Source organism: Dasypus novemcinctus, chromosome 23 (genome assembly GCF_030445035.2).
Source record: "Dasypus novemcinctus isolate mDasNov1 chromosome 23, mDasNov1.1.hap2, whole genome shotgun sequence".
NCBI lineage: Eukaryota > Metazoa > Chordata > Mammalia > Cingulata > Dasypodidae > Dasypus > Dasypus novemcinctus.
The window spans coordinates 19,326,491-19,347,706 of record NC_080695.1 but is presented as its reverse complement, the minus strand read 5'-3'; the positions used below and the strand labels follow the sequence as shown (position 1 = coordinate 19,347,706).

Here is a 21,216-nt window from a genome sequence, read left to right as displayed (position 1 = left end):
CTTTCATGTACAACGAGATGAACATTCTTTACTCTTACCTGTTAAATCTTCATGAATGTGCCATTTTAAAAGGAAATAATTTTCTGCAACAAATACATGAAATGGGAAATAAAAGCAGAGCCTGTTTTAGATGAAAAGAGATGCAAAAACCATAGTGGCACTCAAAGTTAATGCATGGACCTTGTTTGGATGTTACTCAAGATTTTTTTCAGATGAATGTGTAACCGTAATTAAGGATTAGGTAATTAGGTGATACGAATAAACTGTTAGTTTTCTTGGGTGTGATGTTGTACCTATGTAAGAAAGTATCCACATTTTTCAGGGATGTAACTGGAGGAATAAAATGACAAGATACCTGGGATCTGCTTTATAACATTCCAGTCAATAGGAGAAAAAGAAGAAATTTGGAAAAATCTTAATGATCACTAATGGTTATTTGGGAGCAATCATTGTGCTATCTGAATAGCTGTAAATTTTTAATTAATATAAACATGATATCACATCCCTGCTCTGAAACCACCTTCAAAGAGTGCTGTTATATGAAATATTCAAACATTTTACACAATCACCAGTGATATATGAATTTCTCTTTCACTCTGTATGATACATTTAAATATTTTACAATCTGATGGTTAAAAAAAAGTTCATTGATCAAATATAGAACACATTGATACAAGCAAGGAACATGGTCTTGAAAAACCACACAAAATTTGATTAAAAAAAAAAGGCATTAAAGATTCTTATAGAGAATGGCAAAGGGTGAGAGGCTTTTAGTCACATGGAGAAACAGTTATGTATAATTATTCTGTAAAGTATCAGAAAAAATAATAATAAACCTAATTCAAACAAACTTTCTATAAAATAAAGAATCAATTATGGAGTGAGGGAGGAGTATAAATTACAAAAAGGGGGAGGACCCACTGCCTTAGATATTCATCACATTAATGAAGTGTCCCCTATATAAAATAATAACCTCCCAACATTTCCCTATTCCATTTACTCATCTTTTTCAAAGAAAACTGAACACTCTCCTATGTTAAATATTTACCTATTTCCTATGCATCTTTAGCCACCAGAATGAAGGTTCTAAGGGGGCACTGCTCATATGGGTGCTCAAAAATAGATGCTGAATGGGTGTTCATGCTATGCGAAGTATGGCATGTATCTTCAATACTATAGAGTCGATAGTTTTAGAGAATATAATAGGCTTTCTCTTTTTCCCTTCCAGGATCCATAAAGAGGGCAGAAATTCTGTTCTTTCTCACTCCCAAAAGTACCTACATTTTCAGAAACACCTAAAGCTGTGAGAATACATAAAAAGAGGCCAGCTTTTATTGTTGCTACTACAAAAAAAGTAATCTCATTATCTGTTTTCTTAGGTCTGATTCAATGTAAAAATATTTTCCACTGATCAGCTTTTCTTTCTTTATTTGAGCTTTCCATGTGTGCAGTGCCATTCTTGGGCAGGCTGAACTTTTTTTCGTGCTGGGCGGCTCTCCTTACGGGGTGCACTCCTTGCACGTGGGGGACACCCCTGTGTGGCACGGCACTCCTTGCGTGCATCAGCACTGCATGTGGGCCAGCTCCACATGGGTCAAGGAGGCCCGGGGTTTGAACAGTGGACCTCCCATGTGGTAGATGGATGCCCTATCCATTGGGCCAAGTCCGCTTCCCTGTAGCTGCCACTTGAGTTGCATCTAAAAGCCAATGTACGGGTCTTTAAGACACATTAAACCCTCTCAGAAACCAGAGTACAAGAATCACCACCCAAGAGGCTTATATTTTCTTTGTGCTAAAACTCAAGTGGATTGTTTCAGAAAATGTGGCTGCAGGACCTATGAGAGGTCCTGAGGTCATTTCGGTGCTCTGTGGGAGCCGTACATACTGCTCTCAGCATTCCTTATCTAGGACAGTTCTGGAACACTTCTGGATACAGCCCCAATAGAAGCTACACGACTGAAAGTCTCAGAGCTTTCTGATGGCAAAGAAGATTGTTCATGACATTGATTCATTCAGTAAATAGTTGCTGACTACTTGGCTGAAATACCAAGCTGCTTCTGGCAGTAAACAAAACAGAAGATCTGGGCTGTCATTGTTTTAATGGGAAGAGACAGACAAGGAGCAGTATTTTAAGGATGAAGGATGAGGCAATCAAGCATACCTGGTGGTTTGTGGTAGGTGGGGTCCTCAGTGAAGACCTCTCTGATGTGGTGACATTAAAGTTGAGATGTGAATGAAAAGGAAAGGGACATGAAGTTCTGATGGAAGAGCATTCCAGAAACAAAAACTGTCCCAGTGCAACAGTCCTAATGGGGGGTATGACTTTAGTCATTATGAACAAAAATAGGAATGAGGTGATATCTGAGAGAAAGGCAGGATAGTCAGTTAACCTAAGTTGCTTAAGGCTCAGGGACAGTAGAGTTTATGCCAAGAGCAATGGAAAGCCATTACAGACTTTAAAACAGGAAAGTGACATGTTCTATTTTATATGTTGAGTAACTTTTAGGTTTTTGGCTTGTGGGTAACTGGGTAGAGTGAGGTACCACTGGGTAGACAGAAGAAAATATAACTGAACATCTTAATTTAGGACATTTTAATTCTAAAATAGCATCAAATAGGTAAATAGATATACAAGTCTGGTGTTACAGCAAGTTTCAGGGCAAGAAACTTAAATTTGAGAAATCATGATATAAACTATGTATTTTTTAGTTCTGGACACAGTGGAATTACCTGTGGAGAAAGCACAGTAAGAATAAAGAACAAGAGTTGAGGACTGAGCTCTAGACTAGCACTTCAAAATTTAAAGACTGACCCAAAGAGAAGGAAAAGGAATAACAAATGAGATAGGAAGAAAACCAGGAAGTGTGATGACTCTAGAAGGCAAAAGAAAATATTTTTCCAAAGTCAACAATGAAGTTTGAATATTTCCATAAAAGTAGTTTAAAAAAGGATAACTATGCCAAATGCTGTTGAGAATAGGATAATAGCCGGAGAGGATTGTGGAAAATATAAGATATTGTGATGTTAAACCGAAACTAAGCATTTTATTTATTGTCACAGTCAGCACAGGAAGTACTATAACAGAAACAGCATGGGTCAAGGAGGCGGCGCATGTTGCAGCTGCTAAAACCCCAGGGCAGTACTCCCTAGTACTCTAGCAGTGACCTACCACTGCAATTCTGCTTAATTCCAAAGTGGCACACTCACAGAAAAGGATTCCAAAACTGTGAAACAAAAATGTCTATAATCCAATACTGTATAAAAAAATTACTCATTAAAGGATACATGGGAGTTTAGTACAGAATTGGCTCCCTTTTCTAGCTTTAAAATGAAACCAATTCATAGTTGTTGTTTTAAAAGCAAAATAAAATTGGAAGTGATTGATATTCATTTTATTTATGTTCTTAAAAGAAAACAAAATAAGGAAAATACCACACTTTAATATAATTTAGTTGGGGGAAGAAAATGACTTACCAAATTTTTTGCAGAAAAGTTGATCTACCATCTTTCTTAATTTAGTGATCCTGGCATACCACTCTTCCTTTACTGTAAGAGTAAACAAATATCCAAACTTCCTCATTTTGTTGGTTTTAATAACTTAGTTCATAAAATATTAGATTATAATAAAGCAGGCAATATTATTTTATACTTCTAGCTAAAACTATTCTAAGATTTCAGAAGTATGTACTAATAAAATTTATGTTGACAGTGCAAACAATAACAAAATTAAATATTATTTAGGAATAATTTTACACAAGAATTCTAAAATGTCGCAATAAAGCTAAGAGATAGCAAAATTAAGTTTACTCAAAATCGTTAAGCAGGCAATTTTTGCAATTACAAATTTAGGGCTATGATAGTGCTGACAATCCTGTCATTATACCAACAACTGTATTGTATTTCCATCAAAACAAATCTAACAAATGAATGATGATAATGGTGGCTGCAAGCTCTAAGAAGTAAATCATTATGAACCAGTTCTGAAACACATGTAAATATATGTGTTTATTATACTGAATAATGTAGATTTAGATAATAAACTTAAATAAATTATGGCAAATAATACAAACTCTACATCTCTCAAGGAGAACAAATATGTTTCTTTTAGATCTGTCTATGGAGAATTCCATAAGTGCAACTTTACATATATACAGGATTATTACTAAGAAAATGAATTTATTCTCCCATAGGGTATTAGTCAAAATTTTGACCACATGAATTTTCCTGTAACAGGAAGGAGGATATTTGTACAATTAAAGACAAATCAATACATGTGGAAGGTAACACAAAGAAGAAACTCTCAATAGTTAATGTTCCTAAAGTGGTAAATAATTACTATTAAAAAAGCTCTGATTTGAAAAAGAATTTAACACAAGTCTCAATTCCTACCTCCTGAAGCTGGTTTATCAAGTTGTAAATCTTCACGTGTTGAATTCAGAAGTTCATGCCTTAAAAGGTAAAAAAAAAAAAAGATTCAATATTTACCATGCCTCTAGTACATATTTAATAGGCAGTCACCAAGACCAGTTTTAAAAAGAAAACTCAATCTAGATATTAGAGGACAATTAAATTCTAATTTTTTGGGTTTCTATAGAGTAAATAAACCAGAGGGTCATTACAAATTGTCTTATGAGGTGGTTCAGAGAGCATGTATTCTCACAGAACAAGAGTTAACTCTTCAATCAAGGTGGCAAACAACTGAAATTCCAAATGTGATCCTTTTATTTTCTATTACATTCATAAACATCTTACTTCAGCACCCTTATTAACTGACCATAAAATCCTAAATATATTTCAATATTCCTATTTGCGGACAACATAAATGCACTGCTAATTTTTCTTAACCATCAAACAGTTCATAAACATCATTTATAAATCACAGAATCTTCACAAACTAATGATACATAACTCATATCACTATGCTTTATTGAAATGGCGTAACTTTATAGCAGGGAAAAAAATATCTCAGGCAAGCACAACCATGTCTAGATTAACAACCATCTCAAAGATGTTGGAAATTGGTATAGCCAACAGTATATAAAAATATGTGAATGAGGTTACTGGGCTATGAAATAAAACAGATTTGCTAAAATCTATACAATCAGCCTTCTGTATACAAAATAACAATAATTGCTTTTATCAAAACTAACAACATAAACCTTCGAATAAAGTCTAAAAAATATGTTCTTGCTCAATGTTGAAGATGAATACCTATAAATAATTGAATAACTGAAAAAACTTCCAACAGGATATGCACAGCACAAATTATCTTGTGATAAGATTATATAAATACTTACCCATCCAAAAACACACAACTGAAGTTTTTTGTATACTTTGTATTAAACATTAGCAAACTTGAATAAAACCTACACAGTGTATTTTCTTTAAGATACTGTTTCTAAAAAATTAAAAACTTCAACATATTAAAAAACAAGTTAATAAAATGACAATACGAGAGTCCTTTAAAAAATTGAACTTATTAATATTATGTATGGGGGAGATTGAGTGCACAAAGGGATTTGCTCATGGCACTTTCCTAGTGCCATGCTTCCAGAACAAGCCCATATTGTTGACCAGTCCATTTCATGAGACAACCAAACTGTTAAAACTAAAATTTGAAAGAAAAGTATCTGTTAGCAACAAACTTTGTCTGTGGATAACAGCTCACCTATTATTTTGAGGTAACTTTTGGGTCCCTTTCCTCTAATATGAAAATCGTGTATTTCTGGAAAATGGCACACCCCCATTACCTGGGGCGGGGGAGTTCAGATTGGCTTAAATCCATCATAGCTATGCCTTTTCATGCTTGAACCTGGTTTAAGAACAAGCATTTGACATAATTCTATTTCGAAGGTTTCTGTGCTCAAAGAGAAACACCAAATGCTACCATCTTTTGTGTTTGGATGTAAGGCCTATAACTTTTGCATCCAGTTTGCTGCTAGCCTAAAGAAAATATCGGCAAATGGAAGAGAGGATGTGGGGACTTTCAGTAGAGCCACTTAATTTTAATCACCTCATATCTGACCCTCTACCACAAGATAATAGCAATTTTACTATATATCTAATTTTGCTGAAATCTGGTGACAACGTCCTAGGTTTTTAACCTTTTATTCTAATTTTAATACTATTTTAGGTGGGGGAAAATATAACCAGCTAACTTAGTTTTTCTTTATATTCTTCCATTGTTTCGTTTATTTTGATTTTTACAATCATATATTCTCCTATGTTCTAAAATTCTTAGAACTGAAAAAAAAAAGTTTATACTTCTTTCTTTAGCATACTGAGGAGAAATATGAAAAAAATGAATGTTGTATAACATTCAGGTATGGGTAGGTGTTCATATTCCAAAAGCCATATGTAGCAGGACTGGCACAATCTGGTACACAGATAAAAAAGTAGAAAATAAAAATATACACAAGTCAAATTTACCTTAAATATAGTCCTAGTGGTCAATGAATATTTGTCAATAATTAAAACAACGCACTATTCAAGACCCACAAGAATCCAAGAGTCTTACTTCTTAATCACAAAACGAATCCTTTCCTTTGCAAGTAGTATCCTCTCAAGGCGAGGAATTCCGTAAGTAGATGGACGTCTAAAAGGAATTCCTTCAGGAAGTCCTTCTACATAAAGATCTTCAACGTGTGACTGGAAAAGGGGATATGGGATCGTCACAGGACCTTTGGCTTTTATAGCTTGAGCTTAAGGATAAAAAGAGAGAAGAATCTTCATTAAAAGATAAGGAGTTTGACATGGAGTTAAAACCTAGAGTATAGGTTACTAGGAGGTAGGATGAGGGTGGAAAAGGGGTACTGATACTTAATGTATGTAGAATTTTTAACCAGCTTAACTCTAAAAGTGTGGAAATGGATAGAGTTGATGGTAACACATTATAGTGAGTATAACTAACATAACATGGCTGGTATAAATGGGATTGCGGCTGAAAGGGGTAGTCTAGGGATGTAAAAGTCAATTGAAAGAAAGCTATAGATTACAGAATAAAGTAGGGACTGATTAACAATGACCCTGGAGGTAGACGAGGATTGTGGTTAATAGTACAAATATAAGAATATTCTTCTATGAGCTAGAACAAATGTATGTCACTATTACAAGGTGGTAAGAATATATCATGGGAAAAATACAATGTAATGTATAGTTAATAATATTTTAATACTCTTGTATCATGTCAAAGAAGGTACTCTATTAATACTAAGGGTCAATAATGTGGGGGGGTGATGGGATGTCTTTTCTTTTGGACTAAAAAACATTCAAAGATTTACTGGGGTCATGACTGCACAACTCTATGATCAAAGAGAGTCACTAAGTTACACTGTGGGTTGTACAAGGCATGGGACTGTGTAAGACAGTGAACCATATGGAAGATGGACTGGATAACAGTACAAATATGAGTGTTCTCTCCTTAACTATAACAAATGTACAATACTAATACGGGGTGTTAATAGCGTGATGATGTTCTTTCAGAATCTGTAACAAATGTTACACAATGTAAGGTGTTGGTAGAGGGTTGATGTATGGGAATTCTGCACATTATGCATGACAGATGTTTAGTAAGCTCACAACTTCTCTAAAAAACCGTATATTTAAAGAAGATGTGTTTAAACATGGTTTATAGATAGTAACAGATATGTGCTACTAACTTTTATAACTTCATCTTCACTTCTGCAATTGTAAGTGAATTAGAAGAAAAATAGATCAAAAGAACTAAAAGGAAAAGAATGCCAAAGATGTCAACTGTTTACCAAAATCTATGAATTAATCCATAATTATTTTCTATTGATGTCTGAACCACATGAGGCCAGAAAATGCATCAGTTCATATCAGCTTATATAGTAAATAAGGGAATATTAGTAGTATTTCAAAAGTATAAAAATTAGTTTAATTATTGAACTTACAAAAGCCTTTTTTAAAAAAACCACTTCTACTCTTTTATTTTTTAAAGATTTTATTTTATTTATTTCTCTCCCCTTCCCCCGCCCACGTGCTCTCTTGTGTCCATTCACTGTGTGTTCTTCTGTGTCTGCATGCATTGTTAATGGCACTGGGAATCTGTGTCTTTTTTTGTTGCATCATTTTGCTGCGTCAGCTCCCCATGTGCGGTGCCACTCCTGGACGGGCTGTGCTTTTTTTGCGCGGGGTGGCTCTCCTTGCAGGGCACACTCCTTGCACATGGGACTCCCCTAATGAGGGACACCCGTATGTGGCATGGCACTCCTTGCGCGCAGCAGCACTGCACGTGGGCCAGCTCACCACATGGGCCAGGAGGACCTGGGTTCGAACTCTGGACCTCCTATATGGTAGGCAGACACTCTATCAGTTGAGCCAATCTGCTTCCCAAGACTTTTTTTTTTAAATCACAGATTTCCCTAAACTGAAAAATTCTAAGATTTATTTAACTGAGAATAAAATAATTAAAAAGTCAAAAAGCAAGGACTGAATTTGATGATTTTAAGAGTTGGGCAACGAATGTGTTCAAAAACCGACTGTGGTGATGAATGCACAACTCTGTGATTATATTCCAAGATTCTGATGTTAAACTTTGGATGGATTTTATGCTGTTTAAAACAGAAACTGGTATAGGAAGAGTGCGGTCGCACTGCTTACAATTATCAAAAATGATGGAAGAGTTTTATAAATGCATAAAGGGAACTGGGAGATGATTGAGAGAAAAGGTTTAGATTCCTTTAGAAGAGACTGATGGTAAAAAATATGTATGATAAAGATGAAAAAGCCTTAAAAGGAAATGATGTTCCTGTTTTTAGAAACTGGAAGAAATGCGATCCTTGTTTTAAAGTTGCAGAGATTTTTGGCAAAATCTACTTTTTTCAAAATTGTCTATTTCTTTTTTAAAGAAATCCAAAAGTGACTTTTTTTTTACATTTTAAAGATTCATTTTTTATTTATTCCTCTCCCTTCCTGCACCCCCAGTTGTCTGCTCTGTCCATTTGTTGTGTGTTCTTCTGTGTCTGTTTGCATTCTTGTCAGCGGCACTGGGGATCTGTGTTTCTTTCTTTTTTTAAAAAGATATCTATCTATCTACCTATCTACCTATCTATCTCCCCTTTCCCCCTCACCCTGGTTGTCTGTTCTGTCTATTTGCTGCCAGTCTTCTTTGTGCATTTCTGTTGTTGTCAGAGGCACGGGAATCTGTTACTTTCTGTTGCGTCATCTTGTGTCAGTTCTCCGTGTGTACAGTGCCATTCCTGGGCAGGTTGCACTTTCTTTCGCGCTGGGTGGCTCTCCTTACAGGGCATACTCCTTGCGCGTGGGGCTCCCCTCTGCGGGGGACACCCCTGTGTGGCATGGCACTCCTTGCGCACATCAGCACTACGCCATGGGCCAGCTCTACACGGGTCAAGGAGGCCCGTGGTTTGAACCGCAGACCTCCCATGTGGTAGACAGACGCCCTAACCACTGAGCCAAGTCTGCCTCCTGTGTTTCTTTTCGCTGTGTCTTCTTGCTGCATCAGCTCTCTGTGTGCGGCACCACTCCTGGGCGGCTGCACTTTTGTTGCACAGGGTGGCTTTCCTTATGGGGCGCACTCCTTGCACGTGGGGCTCTCCTTCGCAGGGACACCCGTGTGGCACGGCACTCTTTACATACATCAGCACTGTGCATGGGCCAGCTCACCACATGGGTCAGGAGGCCCTGGGTTTGAACCCTGGACCTCCCATGTGGTAGGCAGACGCTCTATCCATTGAGCCAAATCTGCTTCCCCAAAAATGACTCTTGATGTTAGATGGAAAGCAGAATTTGAAAATGATGAACTTGGACATTCAGCTGAAGAGACTTCCAAATAAGAACAGAAAACATGGCCTTGCTTCTCCTTGCAGCTTATAGCAAAATGTGAGAGTAAAGAGATAAGAACTAAACTGCTGGGTACAAAGAAACCAGAGACTAATGGGAAATTCCAAGTTTCTGGGAAAACAATCCCCCAGATGACAGTGTTCCATGTGAAGACTTAACTAAACTTGGACTTTTTAAGTTCAGGAAGGATGGTGGAAAGACTTAGTGTCTGATGGCTAAACCAACAAGCTATTTACAAGATCTGAATAAATAAAACCACTCTCAGCCTGGACTAAAAGAGACAGGGAGAGGAGAGATTGGAGGAAAAATAACTTCAAGAGGAAAACTGTGAGGAAACAGATGTGGCTCAAGTGAGTGATTGGGCTCCATCTACCACATGGGAAGTCACAGGTTTGATTCTTGGGGCCTCCTGGTGAAGGCAAACTGGCCTGTGCCCTGGAAAGCTGATGGCCCATGCTGCACAGCTGGTGTACCAAGATGACCCAACAAAGGGAGAAGAATGGACAAGAACAGACAGTGAGCGCAAAAAACAAGGAGGGGTGGGGAATAAATGTTAAAAAAAAAAAGAAAAAAGGACAACTGTGGAAAGCCGAGGCATGGAATTAAGACATGTCCTGGAACAAACAAAGAGACAGACCCCACTCATGTGTGTGGAAAAGGTGAGTTTGCCATGGCATGTGAAGAGGGTCACTCTTCCAGCCCGCTGTTAAGGGAGAGTTTGGCTGCCCCAAGCTAGAGAGGCTAGAGCACATTCCCTTGTGGTAGGGGTGAGTTAAGTTGGCACCTCACTGTTCTGAAAGGGTTTGGCCCGTATGCCAAATATTAGGAAGAATGTTGTCCCTACTTCACTGTACTTAAGGGGGTTGAGACTGTCCCCCAGAAATTGGGGAAAATGTGGTCATCAACCCACTGCTCTTAGTGAAGTCGGGAGCTCGGTTACCACCAAGATGCTTCTAGTGAGTGGAAATTAAAGTAGGGCTGTAGGGTAAAGCCCATGGAAAGGGTGGGCCCCCACTAGGCCCCCCATTGCTTTAAGGATGACTCTCAGACTTCGAAATATAATGATGTATGCCCCGCACGTTTTCAAAATTGTTGGGGATCTGTGATGCCTGTTACCCTCCCAATCTTTTCTTATAGTAATGCAAATGTTTATCCTATGTTTTGTGCCTCGTTTTTATATTGGAAACAGAGTTTTTCTAAGTTTCACAGTTTACAGCCAGAGGGGAATTTCTGTTAAGACAAACTGCATGCTTTAAACTGATTTATATGAAATACTGTCCTTAGCATAAGTATTGAAATGATTTAAGGATTTTGGTATATTGCGATGTAAAGAATGTAGTTTACATATGGGAAGACATGTCTTTTTGGGATTCAGAAGCCAGATTTGTGGTGAATCCCAAAAAAAGAGAAAGATTATGTCTGTGGACTAATCAATTACTGTGTGAGACCCTTTCAATTGTACTGTATCAGTGAGGTGTGACTGATAAAAATGGGGACACAGGGAGACAGACACAGGAAAAAGAAGCCACCATTTCTGATCCTGTCCTGTGAGACAGGACTAGAGGATCACTTAAGCACAAAACCCCCAAGAGGCTGAGCTCATAGCGGTGGTCAAGAGGAGATGAGCCCTGCTATATGAGCCCTGATAACTTACAGTTGAACTCAGGAAGAAAGCAGAGTACCCAAGACTGATAGAGGAGTCTCAGAAAGAGGCAAGTCCTATGCTTAGTTGTTCATAGCTGAGCTTCGGGAGCTGGACTCTGAGAGACAATGAGTTAGAAGGGGAAGGCTGTGACCTTGGCAGAGAATGGTGGCCACCTTGCTTTGCCACGTGTCCAGACAACAGGATCAACAGCAGCTGACTTGGTGAGAAAGCATCTCTTATGGTGCCTCGATTTGGATTTTTTCACAGCTTTGGAAATGTAAGCTTTTGCCCCAACTAAATCCCCTTTATAAAAGCCAACCTGTTCTTGGTACTTTGCACTGGCAGCCCTTTCACAACTAAAAACTTAGCAGCCCACCTCCATTAAGATGGCAAAGTAAGATCCCACAGGATTCTCTCCCATCCTTTTACAACAAGCCGCAAGAACAGGAACATGTTTCTCCTTTAAGAAAATACTTAAAGGAGTGTAGTAAGACAGCAAGTGCTAAAGAAGGGAAATGTCCACTTAAAAGAACTCATGGTTAAAAAAAAAAAAAGAACTCACAGTGCCCTCCCGGTTGGTCCCTCCTACGTCTTTAACCATTTTGGCAGGCAGCTGGCCTGTGCTCCCAGTGCAGATCCCTGATCCTGGTTCCAGGAGGAAGAGAGCCCTCACGCATATGCTGGGAGCATACATGTCCGGCCCAATCTGTATGATGGTAGCCTGAGGGACCTGCAACTCCAAAACTTGCCCTTCATGTAAAGAAGGTGATTAAAGTGAGAGCAGTCAAGTCATGCTGCTTCAGGCAAGGGAATGCTGGCTATAGGAAATATAGTGCAGAGCCCTGACCAAATCAGCCAAGAGGAATGGTCTTCCTAGGAAGAGGAGATATTCTAATCCAGGTACAAGGGGGAATTCCAAGCGCCAACTACACTGGGCCAAGACAAACATGCAGGAAAAGGATGAGAAATGGTCCCTATGCATTGGCCTGGAACAATTCCCTAAACATTGTACGCACAAACCCCGAAGAAGAGGGCTTTGCAAGCAATGGAAAAGGTGTTTTGTTTTTTTCCTCCTCCCTTTTTATTGTTAGCTCTTGGAACTCAAGTAAAGCTATTACAACACTAGTTGGATCAAGATAAAGGAATAGACAGACACCTTAGAGTCCAAATTCCAGCGATAACACACTAAACCATCAAAATGGCCGAATTTCAACAAAAAGATTACAAAACAAAACATTAAAACTTTAGAAGCCATCATTGAGGATTAGACAAGGAGTTTACAAAAATGGTCCTAAATATGCTCAAAGAGCTAAAGGACAACAGGGGACAAAGAACTAAAGGAAATCAGGAAAAAGTAAAGAGAGGGAAATTTGGGGGGCGGGGGGGGAACAACTACTGAAGACACCTTAAGAGAAGTTTAAAATTTCCTTGAGCAGGGTTCTTAACCTTACTTAACCCCTTACAAAGTCCACACTATACTGTGTTTTATTTAATAAATATATCACAACCCATACCAACACATCCCCACAAGAACAATTTTTTAAAAAATTTCAATTCAAGCTCATGGACCCCTTTTGTTTAGAAACCCCTGACCTAGAGGGTTCAGCAGACTGGAGATGGCAGAAGAAAGACTCAGTGAACTTAAAGACAATTGAATTCATCCAGTCTGAGGAAAAGATCGGAGAAAGAATATTTAAAGAAATTATTGCTAAAATCTTCCCAAATTCAACAAAAGACATGAATACACACAGCTACGATGCCCAACAAACTCCAAACAGGATAAACTGAAATAGATGTACTCCATGTTATAATCAAATTGTGGAGTGCCAAAGATAAAGAGAAACCTGAAAGCCTCAAGATAGAAGCAATGGGTTATGTACAAGGGAGCCTTAATAAATTGTTTATTTTTCACTAGAAATCATGGAGGCAAGGCAGCAGTGGGATGACATATTTAAAGTACTGACAGCCAAAAATTGCCATCCAAGAATTCTTTTAACCAATTTAACTGATACATATTAATAAAGCATAAAACCATTCAAAGCATACAATCAATGGTATTCAATGTAATCACATACTTGTACATTCATCACTTCACTCATTCTTCAAGCGCTTTCATTACTCCAATAATAATAAAAACAACAAAGAAAAATCACCTCTTAATCTTTCTATGCTTCCCCTGCTGTACATAGATGCTATTCTTTTTTGTTTTCTCTAGTATATTTGTATTTATATTTTGTAAAAACAGTCTTAGATATGTAATATCACCCATATTCATGTTTTATGTGTGGTTCCATTATCTTATACAGCCCCATGTTATAGTTTTTAGCTTTCCTTCTAGCAATATACATGACCTTAGGTGTTCCCTTTCTTTCTTTTTTAAAATCTTCTTCTTAGAAGATACATAGATCACACAAAATGTTACATTAAAAAATATAAGAGGTTCCCATATACTCTATTTCCCAAACCCCCCCATCCAAGAATTCTATATCCGGCAAAACTGTTTTTCAAAAATGAGGAAAAGATTGACGTTCCCAGAAAAACAAAAGCTGAAGGAGTTCGCCACTACTAGACTGGCCCTACAAAAGTTCTGCAGGTTGAAAGGAAAGGACAGTAGATGATAGAGTGAAGAAATAAAAGATGTCTGGCAAAGATATCCTACAGGATACAAAAAGGCAAATGGGGACAATGGGAAGTTAAAGTGAAACAAGTATATGGTTTCTGTTTAGGTTAAAAGGAAAGTTATAGTAAGAGACAGTGGTGAGGGCATTACAAAATGTGAATATGATTCATCCCACTGAATGATATGCTTGGGATGGGAAGATTTATGTTGTAAATATATTTCCATAGTAATCTAGAAATAGAATATATAGACAGACACTATGAATGATGTTACAAGGGAGAGATATATAGATATGGCTCAATTCACTGGAAGAAATGGATTTGTTGATGTTATTTGCAAGTGATATACAGTAACTCATTATTAAAAAATTATTAAAAGAATTTGAGTTTAGACATACCGTATTTTCTCTCAAATAACTCTTCAACTTGCTTTCGAAGATCAGTAATTCGAGCATTCCATTTCTCTGCAAATGAAGAGTTAATTCTCAATAATGAATCCCTATTGGGGCACTAATATGTTAAGATGAGCTATCACCTAATGATTTTCTCCATAATACATTCAAATCTTCAAAAATTCATTTCAGTGTATGTAATTTTACTGTTTTCCTATGGACTTTCCCCCTCTTCTGTGGTTTTTAAAATTGGTTCAATGGGAGATTATAAAGGGTATTTTGTTTTTCGGTTTATTTATTTATTTATTTATTTCTCTCCCCTTCCGCTGCCACCAGTTGTCTGCTTTCTGTGTCCATTTGCTGTGTGTTCTTCTGTGACTGCTTCTATCCTTATCAGCGTCACCGGGAATCTGTGTGTTTTTTTTTTTGCGTCATCTTGCTATGTCCACTCTCCGTGTGTGCGGTGCCATTCTTGGGCAGGCTGCACTTTCTTTCGCGCTGGACAGCTCTCCTTACAGGGTGTACTCCTTGCGCGTGGGGCTCCCCTACGCAGGGGACACCCCTGCGTGGCAGGGCACTCCTTGTGCACATCAGCACTGCGCATGGGTCACCTCCACACGGGTCAAGGAGGCCCGGGGTTTGCACTGCGGACCTCCTATGTGGTAGGCAGACACCCTATCCATTGGGCCAAGTCCACTTCCCATAAAGGGTATTTTGAAAGTTTATTTTCAAAACACTTCACACTGAATGAATGCCTCTTTCTAGCCTTATAATTCCTGAAAAGCAGGTGAGCAGAAAGGACCAGTCCAATTAAGCACTACAAAATAGAGGCAAAAAAAAAAGAGAGGCCTGGGGCCATCAAGAAACTCCTAATACATGTCTTAGTTGCATGGAAATAAGACTTACAATAGAAAAATGATAAATAGAAACATGCATAAGCTCAGGTTTTATACAAACTCAATTTATATCCAATTATCTTCACTACGTCTAAGATAGGCTGGAATATTAAAAACATTTTCTATTTTCAAAATGTATACAAGCTATAATAGCTATTGAAAATACAGACCACAAACATAATTTGGCACTAATATTTTATTGATTCTCTTCAACTGGGAAACACCATCCATTGGGAACCAACAATAATTTACACAGAACATTAATACTAATTTAGAGTCTACTAAACGTAACTAATTTCTTATGCCTTGGCAAACCCAAATTATGTTTAAATTATGTCTTAACAATGCTTACAATACTACTTCAAACTGCTTGTGGCTTTTCCAAATAGATTATAACGCAGTAACTGATTTGAAAGCATATTTCCCCTAACAAAATGATGTAACATTTATCAGTAACAGAAAGAGTTTAGAAGAAAATGAAGAAAAAGGTCATGTATTTAATATAGAACTTACCAAAGTTGAACTCCCTCACTTTCCGTTTTCCAGCATTGGCAGGTTCAGTAACTGGGGGCTGTGGTGGCTCATTGGTCTTTGGTCTCTTCGTAGGTGGAGAATAATCATCATCTTGAAAAAGAAAACTGTCATTACTAGAGGTATAGTCTAAGTAAGTCAAAGTTGCTGCCAGTCAAATTCTTAACATAGAAAAGGCATGTGCTGTTTTGGGTTACCAACATTACTATTTAGGTGTTTTTATTACATTTTTTATTTTGCTACTCTTTTTGGATAATTCTAGTGAATACTGCTCATTTTCCTTTAATTTTTCTAAAATTTGCTTAGTTCGAAAGAAGTAATTCTCCTTCTCCTCTATGCTAATAGCCACACTAAATTCAAGCACTGTTTAAAAAAAGAAAAAAGTTGGATAACTATTTCTAACACTTTTGACGAACATAAAACACAGTATTAAAGAAATAAGGCTATACTGTTTGTGGGAAAAAATCATTGATCCTGTCGATAAAGAACCTATATATAAGGAAGTGGATTTGGCTCAACTGATAGAGCGTCTGCCTACCACATGGGAGGTCCAGGGTTCAAACCCAGGGCCTCCTGACCCATGTGGTGAGCTGATGTGCACAAGGAGTGCCATACCACGCAGGGGTGTCCTCCATGTAGGGGAGCCCCACGGGAGTGCATGCAAGGAGTGCACCCCGTAAGGAGAGCCGCCCCACGTGAAAAAAGTACAGCCTGCCCAGGAGTGGTGTCGCACACAAGGAGAGCTAACGCAGCAAGATGATACAACAAAGAGATAGACAGAATCCTGGTGCTGCTGACGAGAATACAAGCAGACACAGACAAACACACAGTGAATGAACAGAGAGAGCAGACAACTGGGAGGGAGGGGGAACGGGGAGAGAAATAAAATTAAAAAGTAAAAAATAAATAAATAAATCTTAAAAAAACCACCTACATATGAATGAGAAATTAGATTTCTAAGAAGAATATAGACCACCAAAAACTATAATATAATTTACACGTTAATTTCTTTGTGGCTAGATCTGCAACCCAACTTTGCTATAGTTTTTCATTATAACTAATGCCAGAATTAAGATACTGGAGCAAATAAGAAAAGTTGTCATTGTCTCTTCTTGTCCCTGAAAATATCAGGTGGCACACTACTAACAGCTCTGCTCCAAATCTGTCTATAAATTACTGGAAATATATTTGAGAAACCTGTATTTAAAAGCAAATACAGCTATGGAAGTCAACTACATTCAGGTCATTTAAATGACTTTATTAAAAAAAATAATTACCGGGTTAAAGATAATAGCAGTGACCATAAGATATTCAAATACAAAAAGATACCCTCCTTTTAGAGGGAATATAATCATCATCCTCATTTTACCGCTAATGAAACAGGGTCAGCAAATATCATTATTTGACAATTTCATGTTATGAGATAGCACTGCTGAAATTAAGACCAGGAGTCTATTTCTTCCCACTAGGAAACCATGCTGCCCTTCAAAAAGATAACAAAAATCCAAATTTGGCCTGGGGCAGCGTTGGTTGTAAATTTTATATACTTTGTATTTTCAAGTGAAAATGGTAATGAAGCCTAAAACATTTGCATCCCATTTCTACAATGGTATCAGAGACCATGATCAGACTGTCTTTGGATTTTTCCTATAATGACAACAGACATCCAGTGACCCGAAAGGATCTACTAGTGCTCTAACCCACAGAATGAAATGGTACCAGATCAAGTCACATGAGGACCTATTTATGTGCTGGAAAGAAAAACACTGCTACTTTAGGGGATGACATTTCAGGGAAAAAAATTATCTACAACTTACAACAATGTCAAATCTTTGATGGACTGAATGTCACAACAGAAACCCAAGTTTAAATCCAGAGGAGGGGAAGAAAAACTTTGATAGAAAACTATGAGAAAAATAACAAACTCCCAAGAAAATATGCCATGCTTGATTATGCTTGATCATGTCATGTAGAATCATGATTAATTAATTACAACAAGGCAAAAACTGGCAAGCAAGACCCTCTATTTAGGGAAATGGATGTGGCTCAACTAACTGGGCTCCTGTCTACCATATAGGAGGTCCAGGTTTCAATGCCCAGGGCCTCCTGGTAAGGGTGAGCTGGCCCACGTGGGAATGCGGCCCCACACAGGAGCGCTGCCCTACGTGGGAAAGCTGCCCCACACAGGAGTGCCAGCCAACACAGAGAGCTGGCATAGCAAGATGATGCAAAAAGAGACAGAGAGGAGAGAAAATAAGACAACGTAGCAGAACAGGGAGACGAGGTGGCACAAGAGAGTAATCGCCTCTCTCCCACTCCGGAAGGTCCCAGGATTGGTTCCTGGAGCTGCCTAATGAGAATACAAGCAGACACAGAAGAAGACACAGAAAATGCACAGAGAGTAGACAACGGGGGAACCGTGGGGAGGGAGGGTTGGAATAAATAAAAATAAATCTTTTTTTTTTTTAAAAAAAAGACCCTATATCTAGATTAAGGTTCAAACCTAAGTAAATGTATATTAGGCATCATTTATAAGTTTGGACTTTAATTTTGAAAACACACTTTTAATATTTTTATGTTTGATTTGAAGGAGTAAAACAAAACATACTCATTTAGTCTATGAATATTGTTAAAGCTTAAACAAATGCCTAATATTAAAATATCCTTTACAAACATTATATAATGGCATTAAATATAAAAATATTTTCCCTAAAAATTAAGGTAGCCTATATTTTCCTGTTAATCACCATTTAAAATGACCATTAACTGAATTACATAAAATGAAAAAGAAAATATAGCTGTAGGACAGTAACAAAGAAGAGCCAAGGTTCATTATAATAATCTCAATTATAACTTAGACTGTTTAAAATTGGGGCCAAGGGAAAGGGGCAACACAGCTTATCTTCAGTACTAAGACCTCATTCTCATAGTCAAATTTATTTTGAACACAAAGGAATTAACAGTATCAACATATTTTATAAAGGGAATCGATCAGACAATAAAAAGAAGAAAAAGACAAATCAAGGAAGTGTTTTTACAACAAACAAGAAAAACTGACAAAGATGTTAAATATTGAAACGGACATATCACATTTCCTTTCCAATGGAAAATAATTAAGTTCAATCTATTTAACATGAACAAAGACAGAGGAACTATTTGTGATAATAAAATATTATACCACACATTCTATTAAAAGACCAACATTTCTCCTATATTAATTTATTAACTAATATTTTCATGCTTTTAGTTAGAATATAGAAAGAACAATTATAAACTTAACCACAACCTCAATTCTTTTTCTCTAATATCTCTTTAATGCAAAGAACTCTAACTGGTTTGGGAGAGTATGGGGAAAATTTGTTATTCTTAACCTAAAAACCTTTTCGCCAAAGGACAGAAATTATAGTAGCATAAAATATTAAGTGAATCTCCAAGCACTCACCTCTAACAATAAGAGCCAGCATTTGGCATGGTTATTCCAATTATGTATTTCAACATTATACAAAAACATTTTTGTGTAATAAGAAACATTGTGTTGCACGCCTAAAATTCAAGCCCCAAATAAGAATGTTATACTTTTTATCATCAAAATTATAAGCAGGAAAAAAAAGAAAAAAAAAAATTATAAGCAGGGAGCGGATGTAGCTCAAGTGGTTGAGTGCCTGTTTCCCATATAGTTCCTGGGTTCAATCCCCAATACCTCCTAAAAATAAACAAACAGATGGAAAAACCAAAGCATTGGGGAGCGGATCTAGCCCAGTCGTTGAGCACCTGTTTCCCATGTATGAGGTCCTGGGTTTAATCCCGGGTACCTCCTTAAAAAGAAACAAAACAAAACAAAACAAAAACAAAATGACCAAAAAAATTTAAAATAAAGTTTTAAAATAAATCTCAAAACATTTTAACAGGTAGAAACTATATTAGGGAGTATGTAACTGTTATGCTGTCAGTAGTAATCCAAGCACCATTCCCACACCTCGCAACTAATAAACAAATATATATACAAATATGCCTATAGAGAATACAGACTTCAAGCCTAAGGTGATTTATTACCACATTCTTATTGATGAATGTATTAATAAAAGGAATATGGAAATATTTTCAACATAATCAGTGTAATATGACACCTATTCAATGTTAATTAAAAAATAAAAATGAACCAGGCACTGTCTCTTTTGAAATTATTCAGAGTTGCAGGCATCACTATCAGTTACCCTATATATTTCAAATAAAAGGATGGTGGTTTTTTCTTTTTAAACCAATGGGGCTTAACCCTTCTAAAGCTCTTACTTTATATATAAATTAACAATACATTGGCTATTTAGTATCTATAAAAACTTAAAAATTTCAAGTGCTAAAATACCCAACTACATAGATTCTAAGAACTCTTATGATATTTATATAACAAGCACAATAATTAAACCATACAACTACAAAGGCAATCGGTTCTGAATTCTGGGTATATTTTGGTCTTCAGAATCAAACAATTATCTCTACTACCATGATCCTGTTCAACAGTACCTTTCTCCTACCCTGGATAACTTCAATAGCTAAAGTGGTTTCCTTCCTTCCACAACTGTCGGCTAGGGGTCATTCTCAACATTGCAGCCAGTTTCCTTAAGCTGAAGGAAACAACCTGTCACTCCTCTGCTCAAAACCCTCCAAAGAATTTGCCCGTCTTGTTCACTGCTACATCCTCAGCACCAAGTACAGAGTGTGGCATGAAGAAGACACTTGGTATCTATGGAATGATTAAGTAAACATACAGTGCAGTCCTTAATTAGAGCACCAAAATATTAATTAATATCCTAAGCATGAATTTCACAAGAACAGATAATAGTAGAGGCGGTAAGAATATAAATGTTACTCATAAACCCTAGGTACGATATTGAAGCTCTAAAACAGTGTTATCCAAATTATAATACATGTGCCATGTATGGTAATGTGAACCAACTAAATGTAGTATGTGGAACTGCATTCCTTTGTTAAATGAAATATTTAGATATATATATATCTTATTATGTATATGAGAAAGAAATTATAAGAACAGATGAAGCCCATGATTTCAAAGATAGTTTTACTTAGTAAGATGTAAAATTAATTTAAAAAATGAATGTACTCAAAATGAACTAAAAGAAAAAAAAGTTAAGTAGTTAAGTATAGGGAGCTTAGGTTGCAGGAGAACGATCGTGTCAATAGCTCAAATTTGGGAAACTATGTCCTAAAAGAGTATCCTCATTATTTGCTTTCCCAAGAAAGAAAGACCTCAAACAAGACTAAGATAAAATTCCTGTCTGCACATATCAAA

General features: G+C 37.0%; 1 protein-coding gene across 11 annotated transcripts in view; it reads right to left on the bottom strand.

The window, feature by feature from the left end:
• Nucleotides 1-21,216, bottom strand: part of GTF2I (general transcription factor IIi) — a 111,451-nt gene that overhangs the window by 20,499 nt on the left and 69,736 nt on the right. For all 11 annotated transcript variants that reach the window (XM_004455642.5, XM_004455644.5, XM_058285954.2 and 8 more), the window contains 5 exons: nt 15,891-16,001; nt 14,488-14,553; nt 6,518-6,701; nt 4,390-4,448; nt 3,475-3,546 (listed from right to left, as the gene is read on the bottom strand). In XM_004455642.5, coding sequence (XP_004455699.2) covers nt 3,475-3,546; nt 4,390-4,448; nt 6,518-6,701; nt 14,488-14,553; nt 15,891-16,001 — 492 coding nt within the window. The remainder of the gene's footprint in view (nt 1-3,474; nt 3,547-4,389; nt 4,449-6,517; nt 6,702-14,487; nt 14,554-15,890; nt 16,002-21,216) is intronic.